The sequence below is a fragment of the Ambystoma mexicanum genome, chromosome 3q (genome assembly GCF_040938575.1).
Source record: "Ambystoma mexicanum isolate Mex_15411 chromosome 3q, UKY_AmexF1_1, whole genome shotgun sequence".
In the NCBI taxonomy this organism is placed as follows: domain Eukaryota; kingdom Metazoa; phylum Chordata; class Amphibia; order Caudata; family Ambystomatidae; genus Ambystoma; species Ambystoma mexicanum.
The window spans coordinates 332,968,743-332,993,229 of NC_090926.1; the positions used below are offsets into that span (position 1 = coordinate 332,968,743).

General features: G+C 48.2%; 1 protein-coding gene across 2 annotated transcripts in view; it reads right to left on the bottom strand.

Annotated features, from left to right (window-relative positions):
• Window positions 1–24,487, bottom strand: part of THG1L (tRNA-histidine guanylyltransferase 1 like) — a 326,539-nt gene that overhangs the window by 262,315 nt on the left and 39,737 nt on the right. For both annotated transcript variants that reach the window (XM_069653924.1, XM_069653925.1), the window contains exon 2: window positions 10,427–10,603. In XM_069653924.1, the coding sequence (XP_069510025.1) occupies window positions 10,427–10,603 (177 nt within the window). The remainder of the gene's footprint in view (window positions 1–10,426; window positions 10,604–24,487) is intronic.

Here is a 24,487-nt window from a genome sequence, read left to right on the forward strand (position 1 = left end):
CCTCACTCACAACCAGATTAAGTTCACCCAAGTCTGTCAAATTCTACCTCACCTCTGTGGGAATGCCACCTATCAGTATGAACGCCTGTGGCTCAGCACCTAGCTATTCATAGAACCAAGCTCTGATGTGTTTTTGTCATTTACGTTTTTCTTTAAAGAATTGTATTAATTTGAATACTTTTAAACTCAATTTTCGGTGCTCCAAACCTGTGTTCAAATTAGGAGTTTAGAGAATTTTAAAGGGCTGATTTTTTACCTCTGCACATATAACTGAATTTAAAATAGTACTGGAATTGTTTCAGGTGAAATTAACAAACATGCCCAAGGTTATCACAGCTGTGAACATCCATCTATTATTACCATGCTTAAAAAAAATCAATTAATGGTGGACTGCAATTTGTTACAAGGGAAAAACTATGCTTAAATACCATTCCGCATATGATATAGAGAGTTGAATGTAGAGAGTCAAAATCAATGTTAATGTTCTTGTGAGGCGGGGTTGTCAGGGAGCACAGCATTAAGCCAACAGGGTCAGGCTAAGGAGGAGGCCGTGTGGTCCAGCGTCGAGGGACTGGATAAATAGGAAAAAGGGGGAGCCAGGTGAGAGGGGCCAAAATTAACGCAGCTGTGTTTTTTCCCCCCTCTGGTCGGCTCACAGGAGAACAAACGCTGCAGGAAAGGCGTACCTTTGGGCATATTAGGAACAGCACGTGAGGGGCGCCTAGCTGGGGAGCAGAGAGCCAGTGCCACGGTCACCTGGATAGTGAAGGGGCTACCGGGGTACAGAGAACCAGACTGCCAACAGGTATACGGTGTGCCGTAACCGAAAGCTGCACAGCATTACCCTTATTCCTGCGGAACCCTGCCAACAAGGGATTTTTCTTGCTTCCCGCAGAACGCCGCCAACAAGGGATTTTCTTCAATCCGCGGAACGACGCCAACAAGATATTTTTTTCTGTCCTGTGGAACGCCGCCAACAAGGGATTTTCTTCCATTCTGCGGAACACCGCCAACAAGGGATTTTCTTATTTATGGCAGAACTGCGCCAACGAGGGATTGTGTTCTCGTGGAACGCCACCCACGAGGGAGCACCAACAGCCTGTTCTTTTGGGTTTGAGGAAGCATGATAATGCCGGAGGCAAAGCTACCACGTGTGGAGCGCGGTTCAGCGCAGAGAAAAGGAGAGGGGAGAACAGCTCCAGAGGGTGGGCACATTGAAGTAACCTCCAACCCTCCAAGGCTGAACGATATGGATTGTTTTGTTTACCTCAACATTGTGCTAAAAGTGCAATAAACCACCTTACACCGCATTGCAGCCTCAGTGACCTTCCCCCTCCGCCCCCCCCAATACCCTGACCAGGTGACAGCTCTGCATTGGCATCTCAAGATTTGAAAATCAAGATATGGTCAGAATAGATTAATTGTTAACAAAGCCTGTGTAGGAGTAGGGAATCATGTTTTTACAGGTTGCTCACTCAACTAAGAGTGTGAGGGTAAGGAGGGATGGCTGGGGGCAGGGGTGGAAAGAGTGCCTTGAAAATGTTTTCCCAAAACAATCAGTTCCATTTGCAGTGGTGGGTTGTACTACCTTTTTTCTAGAAGGGGATAAGGACACTGCAATTCCAGGATCTTGAGTAGTAAAAAGAAATACTAATACAACTGTCATCAAACAAGGATCACCACCACGTAGATGTTTTAATGGCCCCTTTAAAGATCAACACAGGAACTGTGCAGCCCTTTCCTTTCCACATTCTTAGTCCACTTGAACATTTGTACTTTTTTATGCGTCTGTACAAAAGCACTCAGAAGGAGACATGAGGCAACAATTGTGGAGATACATGAAAGACCTAAACAAATAGGAAGAATTTGGTTGCATCATTTTCTGAGCTAGCATTAGAAACTAGGTACATTCCTTGATTCTGCCAACTTCATTAGTGAATGGTCTTTGACCTTCTGCTTGAGTGATATAATGATCCCGGAGCAGAATATGAAATTACAGAAAGGACAAAGGCATATGAGACATAGGAAGGGTAAAGGAAAACACAAATTAAGTACAACTGAAGCAAAAACTGACCAACCCATTTCAGGCAGTCCAATAATGACTATGCAACAAGTTACTTACCTGTAACTGTTGTTCTCCAGCATGGGTCTGGCATGGATTCACATGCTCATGAATATTCCCCGTCGTCAGGCCGGGAATCCTCGGTAAAGAAAAAATCAGTATCAGTTTAGTTTCTGATCTTTCTTTCTCAGTAGTAACCAATCACTGGTCTCTGGGTCATACTGCCCCCAGCCAATGACTGCCCTCTCCCTAAGCCCCGCCCCTGGCAGCCATCTTCAGATTTGGTAGCACGCAAAGTGGCAGTATGACCAAGTGAAGAGCCGTAGAGGGGTAGGAGGGAGGGTTCGCATGTGAATCCATGCCAGACCCATGCTGGAGAACAACAGTTACAGGTAACTAACTTGTTCCTTCTCAGCATAGGGTCTGGCATGGATTCACATGCTCATGAATATAAGAATACATAGCAGTACACACATGCACAACCAACGGGAGGTGGAAAAAAGGCTCAACATTAAGCATTACATCAAAACTCAACATTAAGCAGTTCTTACCTCCTCACCAGGCTCACCTTAGGCGAACAGGTTGCGCAGCACCGCTTGGCCGACCCTGGACTCCTCCCTGGAATCCCGGTCAACACAGTAGAATCTCGTGAAGGTGTGCGTCGACCCCCACGTAGCAGCACTGCAGATGTCCAGCAGGAGCACACCAGACAAGAACACCGTGGTAGCAGCGATAGCTCTGGTCGAATGGGCTCTCGGACGGCCAGGCAATGGTTGGTTTGCCAACCGATTACAGTGCGTGATGCAGCCGGAGAGCCATCTGGAAATGGAAGCCTTCGAGAGAGCCTTCCCTTGGTTCACAGGTACAAAGTTCACAAAAAGCTGTGATGTCTTCCGAAAACTCTTTGTGCAGTCCACGTAGAACTTCAGCGCTCTAGCCACATCCAGCGAGTGCAAAGTCCTCTTGGCCGGTGACGAAGGCGACGGGAAGAAAACAGGTAACACCAAGGGCTCGTTGAGGTGGAAGTCTGACAGCGCCTTGGGCATAAAAGAGGGGTGCGTCCTCAGCACCACCCTTGTGTCGTGAAGAGTCAAGTATGGAGGCTTGCAGGATAGGGCCTGGATCTCTCCCACTCACCATGCAGAGGTGATGGCCACAAGAAACACAGTCTTCCATGACAGGAACTTCAACGGTGCCGAATGCAGGGGCTCAAATGGCGCCCCCGTGAGCCTGGTCAGCACCACGTTTGAGTTCCCACGCTGGGGCAGGGGCCTTCACCGGCGGGAACGATCGGAACAGTCCCTTCATAAATTCCTTCACCAGGCGATGGGACCATAAGGACGCCTGTCCTGTGGTTCTGGTGTATCGGGAGATTGCAGCCAGATGTATCTTGATGGAGGCGTGAGCCAGTCCAGCCTTGGCCAGCTACAGTAGGTACGGCAGCACTTGAGGGGCCGTAATCCGTAGAGGGTTAATCTTCTCTGCATGGCACCAGACAGAGAACCTCTTCCACTTATGTCCGTAGCACTTGAGAGTTGAGGACGCCCTGGCTTTTGTAAGGACCTCTCTGCAGTCAGCCGGGATATCATACCCTCCAAACTTTAGTGCTGCAGGAGCCAGGCCTGCAAGTTCAGCAACGCCGGGTCGTGATGAAGTATGGCGCCTTCTTCTCTGGAGAGAAGATCCGTGTCCGTCGGCAGCTTGACTGGTAGGGACGCTGACAAGTCCAGAAGGTCCAGGGAACCAGATATGCCTCGGCCATGCCGGTGCGACTAGGATCATCCTGCACCGGGACCTCTTGAGCTGGTTGACGAGTCGGAGCAGCAACGGCAACAGAGGGAACGCATATAGGAACAGGCTGTCCCAGGGGAACGAGAAAGCATCGCCCATGCTCCTCGGCTGGGGAAACCTGCTGGTGAACCTCTGGCACTTGGAGTTCGTCGCCGTCGCGAACAGGTCGATCAGCGGTTTTCCCCATTGTCGGAAGAGTTGATCCGCTTGATCCCGATGTAGTTCCCACTCGTGGCACGAGCGCAGCTCCCTGCTGAGTGAGTTGGCGATGGTGTTCTTTATCCCTGCCAGATGAAAGGGCACCAGAAACATCCCTTGGGCGACGGCCCAATGCCACAGATCCTGGGCTGTCTTGGAGAGGGCAGGGGATCTGGATCCTCCCTGCTTCCGGATGTAGAACATCGTGGTGGTGTTTTCGGTGAAGATTCTCACCACCTTGCCCTTGAGGAATGGGAGAAAGGACCCGAGGGCCCAGAACACTGCACGGAGCTCCAGGATGTTGATGTGGAGCGTCTTCTCCTCCGGGAGCCAAAGGCCTCTCGCGTGAAGTTCTCCGGTGTGCGCGCCCCACCATTCCAGGGAGGCATCCGTCGTCACGGTTATCGGGTGGGATGGGGTCTGAAAGTCTGTGCCCACCGTCAGATGAGCGCGGGTGCCCCACCACCGGATCGCTCGTCGGAAGGTCTTGTTGAGCGGGATCCTGTCCTCGAAGCTGCCCGTCGCTTGGATCCAGCGGGAGTCGAGGAACTCTTGCAGAGGGCGCATCCGAAGCCTGCACAGGCGCACGTGATATATGCAGGACATCATCCCGAGGAGGGACTTGATGGACCTCACCCTGGCCACGTCCGTGGCCAGCAGACGCTGCACCTTGCCCAGGATGGCCTTCGTCCTTTCCTCCGACGGCGAGGCCAGACGCGCCACTGTGTCGAGCTTGGCTCCCAGAAACAGTGTGACTTGCGACGGGACCAGGTGGGATTTGGGAAAGTTGATGGATAAGCCCAGGTCTGTGAGCAGCTGGACGGTCTTCGCTGTGTGGTCTATGGCGAGCTCCCTTGTCCTTGCTCAGATGAGCCAGTCGTCCAGGTAGGGGTAGACGTGGATCCCCTGCAGGCGCAGCTGCGCCGCCACCGGTGCGAGGCACTTGATGAACACCCTGGGTCCCGACTTCAATCTGAATGGGAGGGCCTTGAACTGGTAGTGCAGTCCTTGGACCACGAACCTGAGGAACTTTCGGTGTCCTTTCAGAATGGGGATGTGGAAGTACGCATCCTCCAAATCCAACGACGACAGGAAATCGCCCTCCTCCAGCTGTCCCAGCACGTGCTGGAGGGTGACCATCCAGAACTTCTGTGCCTTGATGTACTTGTTCAGTCGCCGCAGGTCCAGGATGGGACGCCATCCTCCCGTCTCCTTTTTCACGAGGAAGTAGCCGCGGAGCATCTTCGGGACGAGCTCGATGGCACCTTTTTTGAGCAAAGTCCTTACCTCCAATAGCAGTTGAGGGACGTGATTTTCCTTCCTGGCCACGGGTGGAACGCGGGGGCACTTTTTGTTTTAGAAATTAGAGGGCGTGGGCCAGGGCGTCCAGCACCCAACGGTAGGTGGAGATGGATTCCCACACGCTGATGAACTTCGCCAGCCAGCCTGCACTGGGGTGCTTCGGTGGGGGCCCGAAACCGCTGCCGGTTCAATCTTGCTTGGAGGACGCCTTGTCGCCTTGGCCTCCCTGGCGATGATGGCAGGGCCCACCTGACTTGCCTCATCCTCTATAAGCTTCCTGTGACGAGGAGCGGGCTGCTTGGCGGTAAGTAGAGAAGCCACCGCCAAATCCCTTGGAGGCACCCTGCTCGACTCCGGTGCTCCGGAAGGACGGCCTTCGTTGCCGGAGAACGTCTAGGGCCTTAGCTGTCTCCGTGTCCACCTTGATGGCTTGGAGGGACTCATCCACCGTTTTCCCAAACAGGTTGTTCCCGTCGAACGGCATGTCCAACACCTTGGCTTGTACGTCCTGGCGGAAATCCGTCACCTTGAGCCATCCTCGTCGTCTAAGGCAAACGCCGTTGCCTAGCTGGCGGAAACAGGTGTCGACAATGTCGTCACCGTAATGGCGTGGTCTGACGCCACTTCGCCTTCTTGCAAGATCTCCAGGGCCTCGGCCCTTTTGTCATCCGGTAGGAAGTCCAACAGGGGGGGGGGGGCGATCTTGTACCATAACTCCCTGTCATAGCGGGCCACGATCGCGAGGGCGTTGGCCACCTTAATCGTTGTTGCCGCCGACGAGATAACTCGTCGTCCCATTGCGTCCAGCTTCTTTCCTTCACCGTCAGGAGGGGAAGTTGACGTTGAGGACGATTCCCCCCCGCTTTCTTCTTGGTCACCGCTGAGACAACCGAGTCAGGGGTCGGTTGTGCCCTAAGGCACAAAGGGGCCGCATCGGGGACCCGGTACTACTTCTCGTACCGATCCCTCTTGGCAGGCGTCATAGACCGGTTCTTGAGAAAGGTGAGACCCTCGTCCCAGATGTCATCCAGCAGAGGCACGGCGAGGACTGCCTTCCTCTTGGCCTCGCGCCGTTGGTAAAGGAAACCTTCCTTCTTCTCTTCGGGGCAGAGCTGTAAGAGCTTGTATGCCCAGGCGATCATTGCATGGAGAAAGATCCGATCTCGTTGGACGGGAAGGCCCGGGCTGGCGATGGGAGCTCCATCCCGTCATCACCGCCGTCGTCGTTACCCGTCGTGGCCGTGTCCTTTCCCGTGTCATCCCCAGGGACGGGGGACGTGGGTAAAGGCTGAGCAGGCCACGAGGGCTGAAAAGGCAGGGCTGGATGGATCAGTCTTCTCTTGTTCGGGGGGTTTCCAGCCGGGCCTGGCTCTGGCTCCTCCGTCGTGCCTGGTTCCGGATCCTCCGTCGGTGGTAAGGGCAATCTCGTCCTTATCTCCGAACATAAGGATTGTATTGCCAACAAAATGGCTGCCGAGTTATCCTGTGGCTCCGGAATGACGGGCACAACGGGTGACTAGGACCCTCGCCGGTGCCGCCGTCACTCTCGTCACCCTCATCGGGATACCTCCCCGTGGGGACGGGCCTCTTCCATGCCCTTGTCGAGGCCCTCTAAGACTTCTACCAGCTCCTCCTCGGATGCTGTGTCCGTGTCCACAATGGCCACCGCCCCCCCCCTCTTTTTCCGCTGGGGTCTTCACGGGGGTCTTTTCGATGGGTCTGTAAGAGGCTTCCCTACGCGGAGGCAGGGAGACGCTGGGCGCCGAGGTTGCCTCCACTGGTGTAGCCTCCACAGGCTGCGCCAGGGCCGCCGCGACTTCCTCGATAGAGGCCTTGGCCGGGTGAATCAAGGCCTTCACCGCCTTGGCGTGCTTGAGGCCTTCACCTTGGGGTGGGGGGGGGGGGTCACCGCCTCACTCCCCCTCGGCCAAATCCTTCGAGATCGACCGGGGCCTCTCCAGAAGCTTACCCGGGTTCTCAGATTTCCTCTTCCCCAAACCAGAGCATTGGGTCGTGGTTATCACCACCCTCGTGGTGCCGGGGAAGGCGCGCCCTGCTTGGCCGCCGAAGAGCCCGACCGTTCGGCGCTCCCGGTGCCCGCGGACTCGCGGTGCTTTGCCTTCTGTTGGGCCCCCCGTCGCTGGGGCGCCCTCACAGGACTTAGAAGACCGCTCGGACTTCTTTTTCTTCTCACCTGACTGACACCTTCCTTCCTTCCTTCCTTCCTTCCTTCCAGCCAGTTGGAGAGACGAAGGTGTCGGTCCCTGATGGTCCGTTCCGACATGTTCCTGCAAAACGCACAGTCCTTCTCCACGTGCATTTTGTCCTCATGAAGGCAGTAGACACATTTCGAGTGCTCGTCCTCCTTGAACACATTCTGTAGCTGGCATCCAGGGCAAACCCTGAACAGCCTTCAGGGCGTCAAGCTTCCTTTCCCCTGGGCCATGTTCGGGTAGGCCGCAGAAACTTCTAGAATCCTCCAAGAAGCGCAACTCGACGAAATCTTCACCCTTGAGGGGCATAGAAAAAAAATCCGACACGGATACCCGTTAATCGGATGTAGAGACGGTGGAGCTTGAGGCTCTATTTGATCGAAAAATTTGAAATTCTCTTTGAAAAAGCGCGAAAACGCAGCAAAAGCTCGAGAGCTAAACACGAGGACTCCCAACACTTGAGCGTGCGGTAAAAATCTGAAGATGGCTGCCAGGGGCGGGGCTTAGGGAGAGGGCAGTCATTGGCTGGGGGCAGTATGACACAGAGACCAGTGATTGGTTACTACTGAGAAAGAAACGAAACCGATTTTTTTCTTTACTGACGATTCCCGGCCTGACGACGGAGAATATTCATGAGCATGTCAATCCATGCCAGACCCCATGCTGGAGAATGTATTCTTCCCTCAAACTCTCAATTTAAGCCCATCAAGGAAGGAAGGAATGAATGAATGAGTGATTGCACCGTCACCTTTGTTGCCACATTTGTAGTCAGCTAACATAATTGAAGCAAAAGATTTCATCCCCTCACAAAGGTGCACCAGACAAAAACATGCAACATGAGCAGAGCTAGGGGAGCCCTGCAAAAGACATAGTTACTCCCAATGCAATGACATGTGACATTTAAAATGTGTCTTTTTACTATTGTGTGTTCACAATGTATGCAGGTAGATTGTGTTGAACTATGATGATAAAAACGTCTAGCTAGTGATGTTTAAGCAATAAACAATGAGGTTGGGTCATTACTGTCATAATGTGGGGATTAAAGCTATTAGCACCCGGGCAATAACTTTTTTTTTTAAAGCTGTGAAATAGTGTGCCGACCGTTTCACAAGTTAAAAAAACGAAATGAAAATTACTGCCATTGCAAAAAGGAGAAGGGAATTACTGTTAGTGCTTTTTCTCTTTAAGGCAAAGGAAGAGTTGGGCTGGCGAAGGGGGGACCGCAGAGCGAAGCACGGCCCTAGATGTTTGGAGCAGCGACAGGAGATTGGAGATTGGGTGGGTGTTTGTTTTATTAATTTATAATGCGCACCAGACCCAAAGGTAAGAGGGCGCAGCAGTACAGGATATGCAAAACTTAGGTTACATAGTTACATATTTGCACATAATACTAAAATATATACAGGCAATAGCAGTAAAACAGTAAGTTATACACAGGATATAATACAGGTAATATATAAGCAGAGACATAGTACAGGACAATAGGGCACAGAGCAGTCGGCAATGTACAGGCTGTATCTATTAGTCAAAATATGCAGGATTGCATGAGCAAGGGGAGGTAAATAATGCTATGCATGGATACATATAGTGTACTAGTGGCAGTACTGCCGGTAATAGTGCGCAGATTAGGGATATTCAGGTCATATCTGTGTAGCAGCTATCCACTAATAGATTCGAAAAGGGGAGTAGAGATACTGGGTGTGGAGTATGGAAACACAGGTGGTGGTGAGAAGAAGACGACACTGGCTAGTTGGTCGATTGCTTCAAATGGTTGATGTAGTTGGATCTGAATTTAAGGTAGCATTTCTCAGCACGTATGGGGTGGGGCAGTGAGTTCCATATTTGGGCCGCCCAGACAGGGAAGCTGGTGCCTCCGGCCTTGATTAATTTGAATCTTGGATCTGCTTTCTATAAATCTATCAGTGAGATAGGGAGGAGCCACGTTGTTCAGGGCTTTGTGCGTGAGGGAGGCAACTTTCAGTAGGATTTTGTCTTGGGTCGACAGCCAGTTACGCATTATCTTAGAAATATGTGATCATTTAGGAATTAAGCTGCTCTCAGGGCGTTATTTTGTAGAATTTGTATTCTATGTGGGATGCATGTTTTGGCCCCAATATATAAGGCATTGCAGTAATCGAGTCTAGATAAAATGAGGGCTCTAGCTAGAATCATGCAATTGTTGTCTGAGATAAAGTGTTTACCTGCTCTGATGAGCTTACATGTGTAAACTGTGGCTGAGGCCAGTGAGTTCACCTGTTTGTTGAAGGAGAGGGTAACATCTAGATAGAAACCTAGAGTTCACTTCCTTGGCTACCTTGATCTCAAAGGCAGAGTAATCCTGGCCCAGTTTTTTGAGTTGGAATGTGTGCCCAGAATGATTAACACGGTTTTGTCATCATTCAGGCATAGACCGTGAGTTGCCATCCATGCCTGGCTGATGAGATACACCCTATTTACCAAGGCCAAATCCTTAATGTAATCCCCTGAAAGTGGGAGGAGGATCTGGGTATCATCTGCATAGTTAGTGTAGGTGATACCAAGAAGGTCCAGATCATCAAAAAGGGGCTTAGTAAATATGTTGTATAGTGGAAAGGCAGACCAATACTATGAGGTAAGGCTCGCCTTCCAAGACCCACTGATTGGTTGGGATGCCATCTGACGTCAGACCCAGTGGGCTAAATGTATATATGTGTCTTGTACGTTTTATTGCACATCACGCCCTGCTGGTGTGGAATACACACTTTATAAAAACGTTTAATGAAAGTAATACATCAAAATAATGGAGACCGCTGACAGCTCTTTTTTTAAGTCACCTTCACCATCAGTTCCTTTCTCACTTAAATCTCCTTTCCCTTCTCACCTTGCACGCCTCTTGAACCAGTTGGATTTCTTGTGGAAAACAAAGCTGTACTCATCGCTCTGGCCGTACGCGAGCGTGATGTCCTCCAGCTCCTGCATCACGCTCTGTGCACAGCGGTTCATCAGGTGTAGAGCACGCTCATCGTTCGGTTTGGAAAAGTTATGCTGTTCAGAAAACCTGCAAAGAGAGAGGAAGAGAGAGACACAGTTAAATGGACCTTCAAAGCACAGTTTACTGACAATTTATGGTGACACCCTCACCCATTCCCAGTCACAAACTCACATCCATTCTCCCAAAGTCCAGCCCATTTCATCAAACCCCCACAATTTCCCCATCAACATTACATCACATTCTCTTTTACATCATGCCCTTTTCATAGTAACATCCTCACAATGTGTCCATTCAAAATCAGTCTGCTCAGCCCATTCTCAGTCACTAACAGTCCATTGAGTCCCAGTCACATTCTCAACAGCCCTGCCAAACTATTTCCTGTATCACCTTCAGAGTGGATTCCAAAGCACATTTCCATAGCTGTAATCGTATATCTATAGTGTGGTAAGACCGAGCAAAGCCAGGCTAGACACGTTCAGTATGTTTGTCACATAGCGATCTTGATTTAGGAGCTATCAGAATGTCCTAGAATGTATAAGGGATTATCTAAGAAAAACGGTGTCAAGGAAAGACTAATGTAACGTGGGGGTTTCAAGGCTGGTGTTCTACATCTTTCTTATTCTAAATCATAACAAGTTCCAAATGCCTATTCTTAAAGGCCTTGCCCCTCATGGGAGGCCTTACTCTACCAAGCATATTCAAACAGAATGTCAAACGGAAACATTCCCTTGCCTCCAGTCTACCCTATCCTAATAACATAAATGTTCCAAGGATGACTAACTCAAATGTGCTCCAAAACATAAAAGAGTCCGTCCCTATCCCAATTAAACAAACAAAGTCCAACCGTTCCTGGGAAGGTTCCTCCAGGAGTTACTCAGTCTGGACCTCTCAGACGTCCTCTCTCCTTCTGCCTCTGGACATCAGGACATCTCCCAGAATTCGATCACACTCTTCCTGCATCATAGGCCATCCCCCAGCCTAGCAATTTTCAGTGACGGGATTCTCTCCTTTTTGTGTTTGCCAGATTCCCAACAACCTTCTCCCACTGTTTTATATTATGCGGCTAGCCTCCCTAAACCGAGTCGTCCTCAGATTCTCAGAAATGGTCACGTCTTGACCTTATTCTTTCTCAGGAATCACAGCTAGTCCTTCCTGGATCTTAGCTTTCTCAGTATTCCCAACGGGTACCCGCTGGACTTGGCCTTTTGTGGGATTCACAGCAACAGGATCTTGGTCTTCGCAGGATTAATAACACTTTAATCAATACTCCCCATTACATCATGTGGGATACTTGCCAGGTAGTCGATATTCTGTCACCCTCTGTCTACGGCTTAAATTTCACTCTGTTTCCCAAGGGACACCGGTAGTAAGCGCTAAAGCGTGGCTAACCAATTCCCATATGTTTTTTTCCCCTTTAGAATTCCAAATTGTCCTCATTATCCTAAAATTAACCCAAGCTCTGCAGTGGCGTATCACTTGATAGATTAAATTGGGACCGCAAACACTTAAAGGCATTGGCAGTGCCTTGTGCCAGCATTGTCAGTGCCTTGTGCCAGCATGGATGACATCGGTTGGTGTAGCACATGTTGGTGGCTTCCCATTCAATCTGTGGTGCACAAATTGCCTGTCAGCAGGATGTCCAAGGACCCACAAGTTTTTGGATCATTGTGGGACTTTGCTTTCAGGCGGAAAGAGCCATTAGCTTCTTCTGCAGTTGGATATTGTTCTGCTGTGTTTGTTTGTTTGTTTGTTTGTTTGTTTGTTTGTTTATTTATTTATATAGCGCTCTTGACCCAGAGGTATATGTGCGCTTTGAACATCAGGTTACAAATAACAGACAATGGTACAGTAGTAATAAGTCATAGGAGAGCTGAACAAGAAGGCAGAAATGCATAGATAATAGTGGTCAAACAACATAAGTAAAATTGGAGAAAGGGTGTGCATACATATGTGGTAGGGCAGTTATTTGTTGATTAGCCAGGAGATGACCTTAGTTCTGAAGGGTTGGAAGGTGGGTGTAGATTTAATATCCAGTGGGATGGAGTTCCAAAGTTGTGATGCCAGAGCTGGGAAGCTGGATCCGCCGGCTCTTTTGAGGGAGTATTTGGGAACTGTTAGTTGTAGTGTGTTGGACGATCTGGTGGTTCTGGTGTTCTGTCTTAGTGTAAATTTGTTAGAGAGGTAGGGCGGGGCAAGATGATTAAGGGCTTTGTAAGTAAGGCAAATAGTTTTCAGGTCTATTTTTTGTTGTATGGACAACCATTTACAGGCAGTTCTGGTGGCGGAGATGTGTTCCCTTCTGGGAATATTGAGGGCGGCACGGAGTGCATTGTTTTGTAGGACTTGCAATTTATTGATTACTGTTTTGTTGGCACCTATATAGAGGCTATTACAGTAGTCCAGTTTAGATTGAATGAGAGCTCTGGCTAGGATGAGGCAATTGCTAGGGGAGATCAATGGTCTGCAGGCCCTGATAAGTTTGCCAGTGTAGGCAGTGGCCGAGGCGGTCATGTTGATTTGTTTAGCTAGGTTAGTGTTCGTGTCTAGGTGGAAGCCGAGGGTTTTTACGCTCTTGGCGATGGGTATGGTGTTACCGTCAATAGTGAAGCTAGTGTAGCCGGGACAGAGTTTTCGGATAGTGTTAGGTGAGCCGACAAGAAGCAGTTCGGTCTTGTCATCATTCAGGCACAGGCCATGTGTGGCCATCCATGCCTGAATGATGGAAAAGACTTCATTGATCCATTTGGCGTCCTTGTTGTAGTTACCTGATAAGGTGAGGAGTATCTGGGTGTCATCTGCGTAGTTTGTGTAGGTGACACCCAGATTGTCCAGCTTATCGAATAGGGGCTTGGTGAATATATTGTATAGAGTAGGTGAGACACAGGAACCTTGTGGGACACCCCAGGTGATGGGGATGGGGTCAGCCGCTGCTAGGGGAGAGAAGACCCGCATGGTTCTATTGTCCAGGAAAGATTGGATCCATGTGACCGCAGAGTGAGAGAAGTGTGCTGCCAGAGACAGATGGTTGCACAGGATTTTATGGTCGACCAGGTCAAAGGCGGCGGAGAGGTCAAGGAGTAGAAGGATGGCAGCCTTGCCTTTGTCTTTGAGTTCGTCTATCTGGCATTTGAGATCAACAAGGGCTGTCTCTGTCCCATGTTGTGGTCGAAAGCCGGATTGGCGAGTTCCTAGTAGATGATTAGTCTCGAGGTAGTCCTGGATTTGTAGATAAGCCACTTTATCCAAAAATTTTAGTAGGAATGGGACGGTGGTAATAGGTCTATAATTTGTGGGAATGTCAGGGTTGAGAGTAGTTTTTTTTCGTAGAGGTAGGACCCAAGACTGTTTCAGATTGCTGGGGACCATGTTATTGGCGAAGGACAGGTTTATTAATTTAGTGATAAAAGGGGAGAGATCCCTAGCTGCATCTTTTATAATCTGTGCGGGGCAGCTATCCCCCTTGCAGTTCGATGGTTTCAGGGATGTTATAATTTTCTGAACTTCCAATATGGATACTTTTTTGAAAGTGAAGCCTGAACTAGTGGCAGTAAGTGGAGGGGGAGTGGGGGTGGAAGTAGGATCAAGAGTGAGTTGTTGTCGTTTGTTGTTAATTTTAGTTTGGAGCCCTAAGATTTTGTTAGCTAGGGCATTCTGGATCCCTGTGCACCAAAGTTTATCCTTAGTGCAGGAGTCGGTAGGAGTAATGGGGTTTTCTAGTTCCTTTAGTATGTTAAAGAGCTCCTTAGTACTAGAGCTTGCCTGGGCGATCCTAGTATTGAGAGATTCTTTCTTGGCACGTATAATCTCATTTTTGTAGAGGGTGGAGATGTTAGTGAGATTCGTTCTGTTATTTACAGAGGGCACTGATTTCCATAGTGCTTCGAGTTTATTTTTTTGTTGACGGAGGGTTTTGAGCTCCGGGGTGTACCATGTGTTAAGGTGCGCTTTGGGTATCCCTTTACGTAGTTTCAGTGGGGCAATGATGTCGATGGCATTGGCCATGGACTCATTGTAAACGTTGACCAATTGGTTCAAGTCCGTTGTAGCAGGTAGTGCGTTCAATGTGGGGATCACTAGGGGTATTAGGGCTTCTGCTGTGATATTGCTCTTTTTCCTGGTAGGGCAAGCAGGTGCCATGATAGGCCTTTTATGAGCTGAATTACTGGTGAGGATGTCAAAAGGGAGGAGGTAGTGGTCAGTCCAAATAAGTTGTGTGGGATTTTTCATAGTAATGTTGAAGTTAAGGGTAGTTATCCAGTCGAGGATTCTGCCTTTCGAATGGGTGGGTTTGGAGCAGAGTTGTTGGAGGCCATGCTCCTCTAGTGCCATGGCCAGGGCAGTGGCAGGGGTGTCTAGGGGGTCGTTCAACCCAAGATTAAAATCTCCAAGTATAATCATTTGTGCTGATGGTTTGGAACTTTCAGCAACTAGTGAGGTGATGTCTTCCTCAAAAGAGCCAGGTGGGCCCGGCGGTCGGTAAATTAAGTGCAGTGTGATGGTACTTTTAGGGGAAGTTTGAAATTTGACTGTAATGTGTTCGCAGGATTTAAGTGGGGGAGCAGAGGATAGTCTGATGTCAAGCGTGGACTTAAAGATAATAGCTACGCCACCTCCTCGAGCATTCGGTCTATCTGCTCTAAGGATGGTGTAGTTATCAGGTATGGCTAGGGCGAGAGATGGACCTGCAGCATCGTGCAGCCAAGTTTCGGTTACCGCAAGGAAGTCCAGGTTGTTTGTTAGAATAATGTCTGCGACTTCTGTGGAATGGGCGACTAATGAACGGACATTTAGAAGAGCTCCTTTAGGACAGGGATGGATGGTGTTGATAGGTGTTACAGTGTGAGGGTTAGTCTTATTAAGTGATTTAGCTGGGCTTTTGCTAGGTCTGTGGTAGGTTCTGGCGCCAAGTCTAGTATTCCGATCGGAAGGGATGAGGGTGGTGTTACGGGAGTTAGTTGGGTTGGCTATTGAAGAGGTGTTGTAGTCAATGGTGGGGCATGATGCTCTCGTGTTGATGGGGTTCTGCTTATAGACAACTGGGTGAGTATTAGCTGGGACATGTGGAGCGTGTGCATGGCTATGGGTGGGATGGGCAGAATTAGTATCCGGGAGGAAGGCTGGTGTAGTGGGCAGGAATGGAGTAGGGCAGGTGATCGGGTGGTGTCTTGGGCAGGCGGGTCTGACTAGACCATTGTTATAGGCTAGGTAACTGTTGCCAGTGCAAGGTGTGTTACTTTGCATGACACAGAAGGGGAACATGATCGCAGTCAGGCAAAATAGCATGCTAGGGCTAGGCTGATATACAGAGGAGTGGCGGGTAGGGGGCATTGGCGATATAGGTGGGGCACAACACAATGCAAATGAGGTCTGGGCGACCATAGGGCACAGCACAATGCAAGTGATGTCTAGGCGACTATAGGGCACAACACAATGCGAATGAGGTCTGGGCGACCATAGGGCACAGCACAATGCAGGTGATGTCTAGGCGACCATAGGGCACAACACAATGCGAATGAGGTCTGGGCGACCATAGGGCACAACACAATGCAGGTGATGTCTAGGCGACTATAGGGCACAACACAATGCGAATGAGGTCTGGGCGACCATAGGGCACAACACAATGCGAGTGAGGTCTGGGCGACCATAGGGCACAACACAATGCAGGTGATGTCTAGGCGACCATAGGGCACAACACAATGCAGGTGATGTCTAGGCGACTATAGGGCACAACACAATGCGAATGAGGTCTGGGCGACCATAGGGCACAACACAATGCAGGTGATGTCTAGGCAACTATAGGGCACAACACAATGCGAATGAAGTCTGGGCGACCATAAGGCACAACACAATGCAAGTGCGGGTGAGGTTAAAGGTAGGTCGTGCGCTCCGCGGAGCGTAGTTATTGCACAGTGTTACCTTGGCCGGTGCGTACGGTGGAGCATGGGGGCTGGCAGATGGCAGGATCGGCAGGTAACAGGCAGAGAACAGGCACGAGCCTTGTCCTCGAGGGCCTTGAATGGAGAGGGCCGGCTTCGCCTACCGGCGACCAATGGCAAAGGTTGTGGTTGCAGTGGCCAATCCGGGAGGCCCGAGACTGCTGCTGTGTGCCTGGTCAGGCACCGATCGGAGGTAGCCTAGAATGCGGCGGCCAGTGTGCCCCTGGGAGTTCTACTCTTCTTTATAACTTAGTTGTTGCACTCCTGTAGACAGTTCTAGTCATTCTTGGGCATTCTGGTAGCCAAGAGTCCCAACCATAAATGTCTGGATTATTAACCTCTGTCACAATTGCTCTCAAAGTCTTAGGTGAGGGTCCACTGCTCCCATTTTGAAAGCAGACTTACTCCTTGCCATGAAAACGGATGTCTTGACCTTTGGCAGAGTAGGCTGAGGGGCCTTTTAGGGATGTGGTCTATTGTGTCTCACAGTGGGATGGCTCTTCAACCACCCTCTGAGCGGTAGGAGTGAATTGGCCCTTCTGTTACAAAGAAGGACGACTTTTTGGGTAGCAGCAAAACCATCCCAGTCCATGGTGGCTCACTAGCATCACATAAAAAGGATAGGGAGTTTTGACAACTCACCACATTAGTCATCTACTTAAATACGAAGTGGTATCACAGGAAATTATAGAAACTGAGAAAGAGTACAAGATCCACAGGAGGTTCTTCAAACAGTAGCATTAAGACAAGGGCCCAAAACAGAATTTAGAGAGAAATATCAACCAATAAACACAATTTAAATTCCACAATCGTGAATATGACATCTAGACGAAACACAGAAGAGGTTTTTAAATAAGGGGCTGCCTTTTTGCTCTGTTAGAAAATTGAAACACAGCAGGAGTCTAAAAGGATGTATTGAAATGTGTATGTGAAAAAGTTTTAAAAGTTCTTAGTGAATGTCCAGCTGCATGATGGTAAGTAGATTAGTGAAGAAATTCTGCCATGATATACCACACAAGAAATTCAATACATTACATTATCAAGTTCCCTAGAACAAGGGGAGATAGATGAAATAGAAAAATTGTAATGATCGTGACAAGTTATAAATTCCTTTTACAAAACTAATTAGTCAAAATTGCTAAAGATTCTGGGGGGGATTTGCAATCGAGTAGCAAACTAGTATAGTGCTGGCGCAAGACATGTGACCCCTGTGCGGTAGCATTGGCCACAAGAAGGTGACCTTATCATACACAACCTTTTATTATGTGTCTAAGGAATATTTCCAAAAGAATATGTTTAGCCTCACATTACTCTGCATTCTGGTACTTGTAGCTTTCCATTCACAACTGGGAAAGGAAGGTTATGTCTCCATTCTATATCGAACGTATTTCGATATGATTTGCATATTTGTCATGTTTGTTTAGAATTCTTTTGTAATTTTTAAGTCAGCTCTACAAAACGGAGTATTCTTCAAAACCAACCAACAACTATTTCTATAAACTAGAGCTATGTGTGTCACACAACGATATGTGGTCACGCAGAGGGCAAAAATGCATACTACACAGCCATACAAAATTCACTCCCCACCTCAATTCTATACATACACACAACAATTTCTTATTCGTCAAGAGTCAAATATCACTAACCACTGGTTAGTGACAAGTGCAGATTTTGCACCCTGGGTGAAGTTCATAGATTGCAGATTGGTCTCCAATTCCGGCTTCACAACTTAACTAAAGTGTGTGATCCTAGGTTAATCATTTTATTTTACTGTGCGTTCCCTGACACAGATAACGCACAGTAAGGCCCTACAAGCCATTCCGTTGACATTTGTACAGTATACAAAAAAGCCTCACTCAAGGCACTAGTTAATCTATAATGGCAACTAAACCGGATATATTGTACAGCAAAGTTATTGGTCCCCTGTCTTAATTATAGCAACTTCTGGCAATGTAACTTACCATGATCTCAAGGAGTATAAAATACTGCCTGTGATATCTCTTCCAGGGATGCCAATACCTATGCAAATAAGGGGAGCGGGATGTCATGTCACACAAGGCGATGAACAACATAAACTGGCCCAGCTTTAAATGGAAAGCAAAGTTCAAAATTGCTGGGAGCTGTGTAGCTCCTGGCTATAGCTTTGAAGACCCTGGTTAGCTTGAAACCACCTGCTACTAGGAGCCATTTTTGGCTTCCTATGCAGACTGGTGCACTACAAACATACCTATCTGGCATTCACTCTGTGTCTGGGAATGTGTATAAACTGTTATTAGGAAACCTGGAAGACATTCAAATCATTATGGCATACAGTTTGTTTCTCATATGAAAGTTAGATTTTGGCACGCTATCCATCAGCTACTCATTCGGCAGGAGCAGTTGAATGATAGAGAAAGAATGAGCAAGGTGGCATCAAAGAAAAGAGATGACTCCAAAGATAAAATGTTGCAGCAATAACGAAACAGCAACCAGGATTTATGCAGTAAACAGAAACAAATGTAGTGGCAGAGTTATGGATGTAGCGGCAAAGCTAGCTAATGGCTAAACGAAAGGTAGCAGAATAACAGAACTGAGAGGAAAGAAATGTAAAAGGAAATAAAAGAGAAATTAATGTAATGAGGAATGGCAAGAGGCAGAAGAATCAACAGAAACAGGCAGCAATAGCAACATAGTGGCAATTCTGGTGTGTGTACCACGATACAAAGATCTTTTTTTCTCAAAGCTCTGGATTTCTTTTAGTCTTTTTAGGAGCCCATTCCCTATTAAATGAACCAGTAATTAAACATACAATGACCCGAGAACTCTTCAAGTGACACGAGTAGCTCATAGGTCACGATGAGTACTCCCGATTAGAGAAACATCCTGATATCCAGCAGCTACTTCCAGCTCCTGCCCCAATTCCAATTTCGACCTCTGGTCATGTTTAAACGTAGGTCAGACGTCAGCATGCAAATTGCCTATCGGGTTACTTTCATTTAGCATGACAAACATAAAAAGACCAGCCTATGCTGTGCACTTTTGGTACAGACTGTAAAATGGGGCCTTAGCAGTATTAACCATAACCGTCTATTTTGGCGCCTTCAGTGGCTTGACATGTACAAGCACTGCAGCGTCACATACCCAAGCAATACAGACTTTGCCATGCACATTAAGCATTTCACAAAAACACATGCACACACAGACATATCTCGTTTGTGTTGGGTACCTGTTGGTCTGGTAGCTTCTCACGTCTCTGTCGTGGTGGAAGGGATAGCAAGAGCCAGCCCCCAAGGAATTAACACTTGAGGTCCTTCTGGATACACTCCCCGTACCACAATATGGCTTACCCAGATTTACGTGGTACAGTGCACCGACAGGGGACCCTGGCAGGTGGTTGCTCGAAACTGCAGATTATGCACACGAGCTGGTGAAGAGAGGTTGGTTCTGGGTGGTCGAATCCAGGAGGACTGCCTGCAGGCAGTTGACGGACTGAGGAAGGCTAAGAGGATGACTGGCAAGGGAGAGGTAAAGGCAGACTTGCCTAAATCATATTTCCCCCGACGCCCAGGACATGTTTAATGTCAAGGACAAGAAGCGTTTAAAATCATTGTGTCCTCTGGACAAGTGGATGGCTGTGATTGTTGTGCTTCAGAATAAACAAACTGTGCTGGCTATAAGGTGAGCATTTTCTTCCAGCTTGCAAGGCTTCCAGTTAATAGTGCTTTGCAACTTACCCGAATAGGATTCGAAACGCATCTATTTTGTCAGGGCCGGGCAACCCTTCCCAGTCTTCGCTCAGACAGCACAGTTGTAGTCACTTGTACACTTGGAGAGATCTGCTCGTGCAGACCCGAGCTTCGAGGCTTTACTTTAGCTGATAATTGCCTGCCTGGTAGGTCCCTCTGCCTGCAGTGCTTAACAGAGCCCCACTTTCCTCCTCAACAGACCAGGATGAAAGTGCTGAAAAATTAAAGTATTCCAGGGGCTGCATGCTCGGGACAGTGGAACGCAGTGCTGCAGGCCTTTGTACATTTTGAAATACTTCTGAGAGGGACAATGTTTAGAGTCTGGTGGGGAAAAGGTGATGACCATCTGAAGTGTCACGCAGAGTTAATAATAACTCCTCCTGCAGAGTCATTGTGAGGGATTGCATGTTTTTCAATCAGAGACTACTCTTCTTTAACACTGCCTCAAGTCGGGTTCCTCTCTCACTCCTAGACACGTTCCCCTTCATCCTGAAACAGCAGCTGTGGTGTTCGTTGATATACATAGTGTGCTTCAACGTCCTCTACTGTTGGTGCCTCCTATCAATGTTACTTTTCATGCACAACCACCATCATGTGTCGTAAACAACGTTAATGCATGTGTCCTCGCGTTTACCACTCTTAAGGAAAAAACATTAAGTGTGCATTAAGAGCTCAGCTCCCTGTGACCAAGGCACCTCTTAATTGGCTTGTTTCATGTGAATTAAATTTCTGAATTAAATTTCTCCCAGCTGCTCGACACACAAAGCAGAGCAAGAGCAGCATAGCAATGTTATTACTCTTATGGCGTTATATTTATTGGCCATGCATGCAGTGATCTGTAGCAATGTGATTGATTACCTGTATGCTTAGGACTTGGGTTAGCTCAATAATAGCTGGTCTTCATTTATGCACCTCAAATAATGCATTTGTTGGCCTTCAATCTGCGACCCACATGATCCCATTGTAAGTGTAGTGCTTTAGCCATCAGTGGTTTTTACCTGTGGCACACAAACGCGTGCCTGTTTGTGTATTTTCGGCCCTATTAAAGGGGCTCTTTTGGAAACTGTACAGGTGGTACAATGTGCAGGAGCAGCAAGCCTGGGACTGTAACCGGGGACTGTGAATGGGGACTGTGTGGAGCACTCTCTCAAGAACTGTAAATACTGGGTTTGATCAAGCTAACTGGAAGAAATCTTGCTGCTAACAAAATGTAATGCGACAAATGTGTTTACGCCCACATTACAGGAACCCAAGTTATGCAGGTTGGAAAATACTGGAGGGCATCCCTGATAATATAGCCTGCATTGGAGCCCTTTCAGAGCCAGGCTAAAAAACAACGTTGTTGGCTCTTGTCAAGTTCAGATTTATTTTGCTCTGGAGTCACAATACCGCGCAACCTTTGCTGCATGTCTGCACAGTATTAGTGGTGGGTAAGAATGGGGGCCCTAGATGAAATGGTTTTGTTTGGGCACTGGTTTCTAAAAAATGTACTTTATGTTCTGTGCACCACTACAGCCTGGGTTTCGAAATCCTGTAACTTTACGTGGGTGAAAGGACCGTGAAATACAGATTTAATATAATCATTTGGAGTGTCTGTATGTTTGCCAAGGAGACATGCATGCGAATAGTCCGAATATTCAATTTGAGAAGTTTTTCTAAACAAACATTGCTCTACAGCAGAGGTCGTCAAACGGTCGAGCTACCAGACTCTTCAGTCGCCCGCGCTGGAGATACTGAAAAATAAACAAACACTGAGGTGAAATTGTTTACTGGTGTGTTTTGCTGCTACTGTCTGTGTTCAGGATCCGAACCCTGGTTGTCCCACTTGCAGGCAGAAGCTTGGCTGCTGTGCCACGCGGAGCTGCTTTCAAATTCACCGACAGATGTCAGTATCATGTTCTGCTTCTGTGGCTGCCTGTAGTACCACAGATGGCCTTGTGCGGCCTCACGACACAGCCAGGAATCAGAAAGCTTGCTGGCAAACAAACACTGTGAACATTGCTTTTTTGCTTGCACTGCAGAGGAACTGCAGTCCACGAGGTTATGGTGAGAGGAGGGAGGCTCATTAACACGCCAGTCATCTATTATGTGCAGATAATACCAGTGTTCCCCTTTCCTTGGCTACAGATTGAAGTGTGTGTCTCCCGGTTACTGCAGATGACACTGTTACTGCCTTTGGGGTGGCTGTGAACACCATTTCACCCATAGTTACTGCTGATGTTGAGAATAGTCCTCCCGTACCTCGTTCAAGCGCGTTGTCATCTTTGCATACTTTTCATTGCCCCCTGAAGTCTGTTGACCTTTGAGGATTGCTAGCTACATTCCTCACGACCATCAATTCTGCGATTTGTATTGATTGCTAGATTTGTGTAGATAACATACGCCATCTTTTCCTCATAGTCTCTTTTGAAAAGGTCCTTGACTGTTAGGCTTCTACGTCCAACCCAATCCTTCCCTCCTCATCAGTTCATTTCATGCATCTTCCCTTGTTCCCTCATACCTTTATTACCCATTCAATACAATTAAATAATAGGACATCACAAAGCAAAGGCATTTTCATAAGAGACTATTTATATATACTGGCTCTGTAGCCATTTGCAGTTTTTCTCAGAGCGGAGTACAGGAACGCTGGAATAGAGATAGATGGGGTGGTACACTTAATCTCGATATATGCAGATGACATTCTCCTCTATGTTGAGAGCCCAAAGGGAAATATGCCAGACCTGCTGGAAGCATTGGGGGCATTTGCCAGATTGTCGGGTATCACGATTAACAAAGAGAAGTCCTTGCTCTTCCCCCTTGGTGGGTCTGAGGGAGGTTGCCCCTGACCAACTACCGAGCCTGGGACTTACATGGATCCAATCACATTCCGCTATCTGGGGGTGGACATACACCACAGTATCACGGTATCGCACATGGCCAATACACAGGCAAAACGGAAAAAGCAATGGGACAATACAAAAAACGGAAAAAGCGATGGGATTTTGGAAGAAACTCCCACTGGGGATGATAGGAAGAGCAGCCCTACTGAAGATGACGGTCCTGCCCCGCCTATTGTATTATTTTACTAATATCCCACACAACATACCCAGACCCTTCTTTAGACGACTACATCCACTGGCAAGAGAGTTCCTTTGGGGTGGGGGGAGAAACAGGATAGCACTAAACACACTACAGAGGGGCTATGAATGGGGGGGATAAAACTACCAGACTTTGAATGTTACTACATGGCGGGCCAGCTCCAATTTGTTGTGAAATGGCTGGGAGATGACACGTCTATAGACATACTGCTCTTTCAGCCAGCAATACGACAGTACTACTTGAGGTTATCTCCCATGGATAGAGGAGACTCTGGCCAAATCACTCCTTACTATAGTTCAACTGGGCTTGACCCTGTGGAAAAGGGCATGGAAGATGCAAAAGGTCTGTGACCCCCTACTCGAGACAGATCCTAGCGGGACTAGTTGATAGGCGGATGGCGCCCCTGACCATCTACCGCACACAGTGGGAAGATTAAAGGAGTGGCACAGACCCGATGCCTATGGAAAGCAGGACAGTGGGGGGATTTTCAGACCCTGATGGAAGAACAGAACATACATAGCGGACAATTCCTATTGTATGATAAGAGAGGATCATGAAGAGGTGGTGGACACTGCCGGGCGAAGACAATGGGGAGGGAGTGTTGGACGCATGGTACAATGTGTCGGAAGGAGGGCACATGATATCTAGGCTCTATGAACAGCTCATGCAGGTTAATAATGAAAAGGAGTTACAATCAACACCTTCACGGACGAAGAGTGGACTAGGACACTTCAGTATACCAATAAGGTCTCCAGAAACGCGAGATTCAAGCAAATGCAACTGTACCTTATGCACAGAGCATACCTCACACCCAAGAGAATGCTGCACATGGGACATAATCAAATCCGAAGCTGCCCACGGTGCGCTGAAGAGCAAGCGGACATGATACATATGTTTTGGTCCTGCCCGGTGATACACAATTTTTAGGATGCGGTGAAAACAAAGGCGATGGCAAGAGGGATCCAAATTCAAGGGTGGTTGCCGGAATCCTACATCTTGGGACTGTTCCCGAGGGGCGGCAAGCAATGGACGCATATAGCGAACATGAAAAGACCTAATGTGTATTCTAGCGAAACGCTGAATAGCGATGGCATGGAATACAAGCACAGTTGGGTTCAAATGGAGAGCGACTGTGTGGCTTGGTTTACTACCCAGCCTTCTGCTATGCGTGTATTTTGTGTCAGGGTGTCTCCAGACTCTTCATGGTC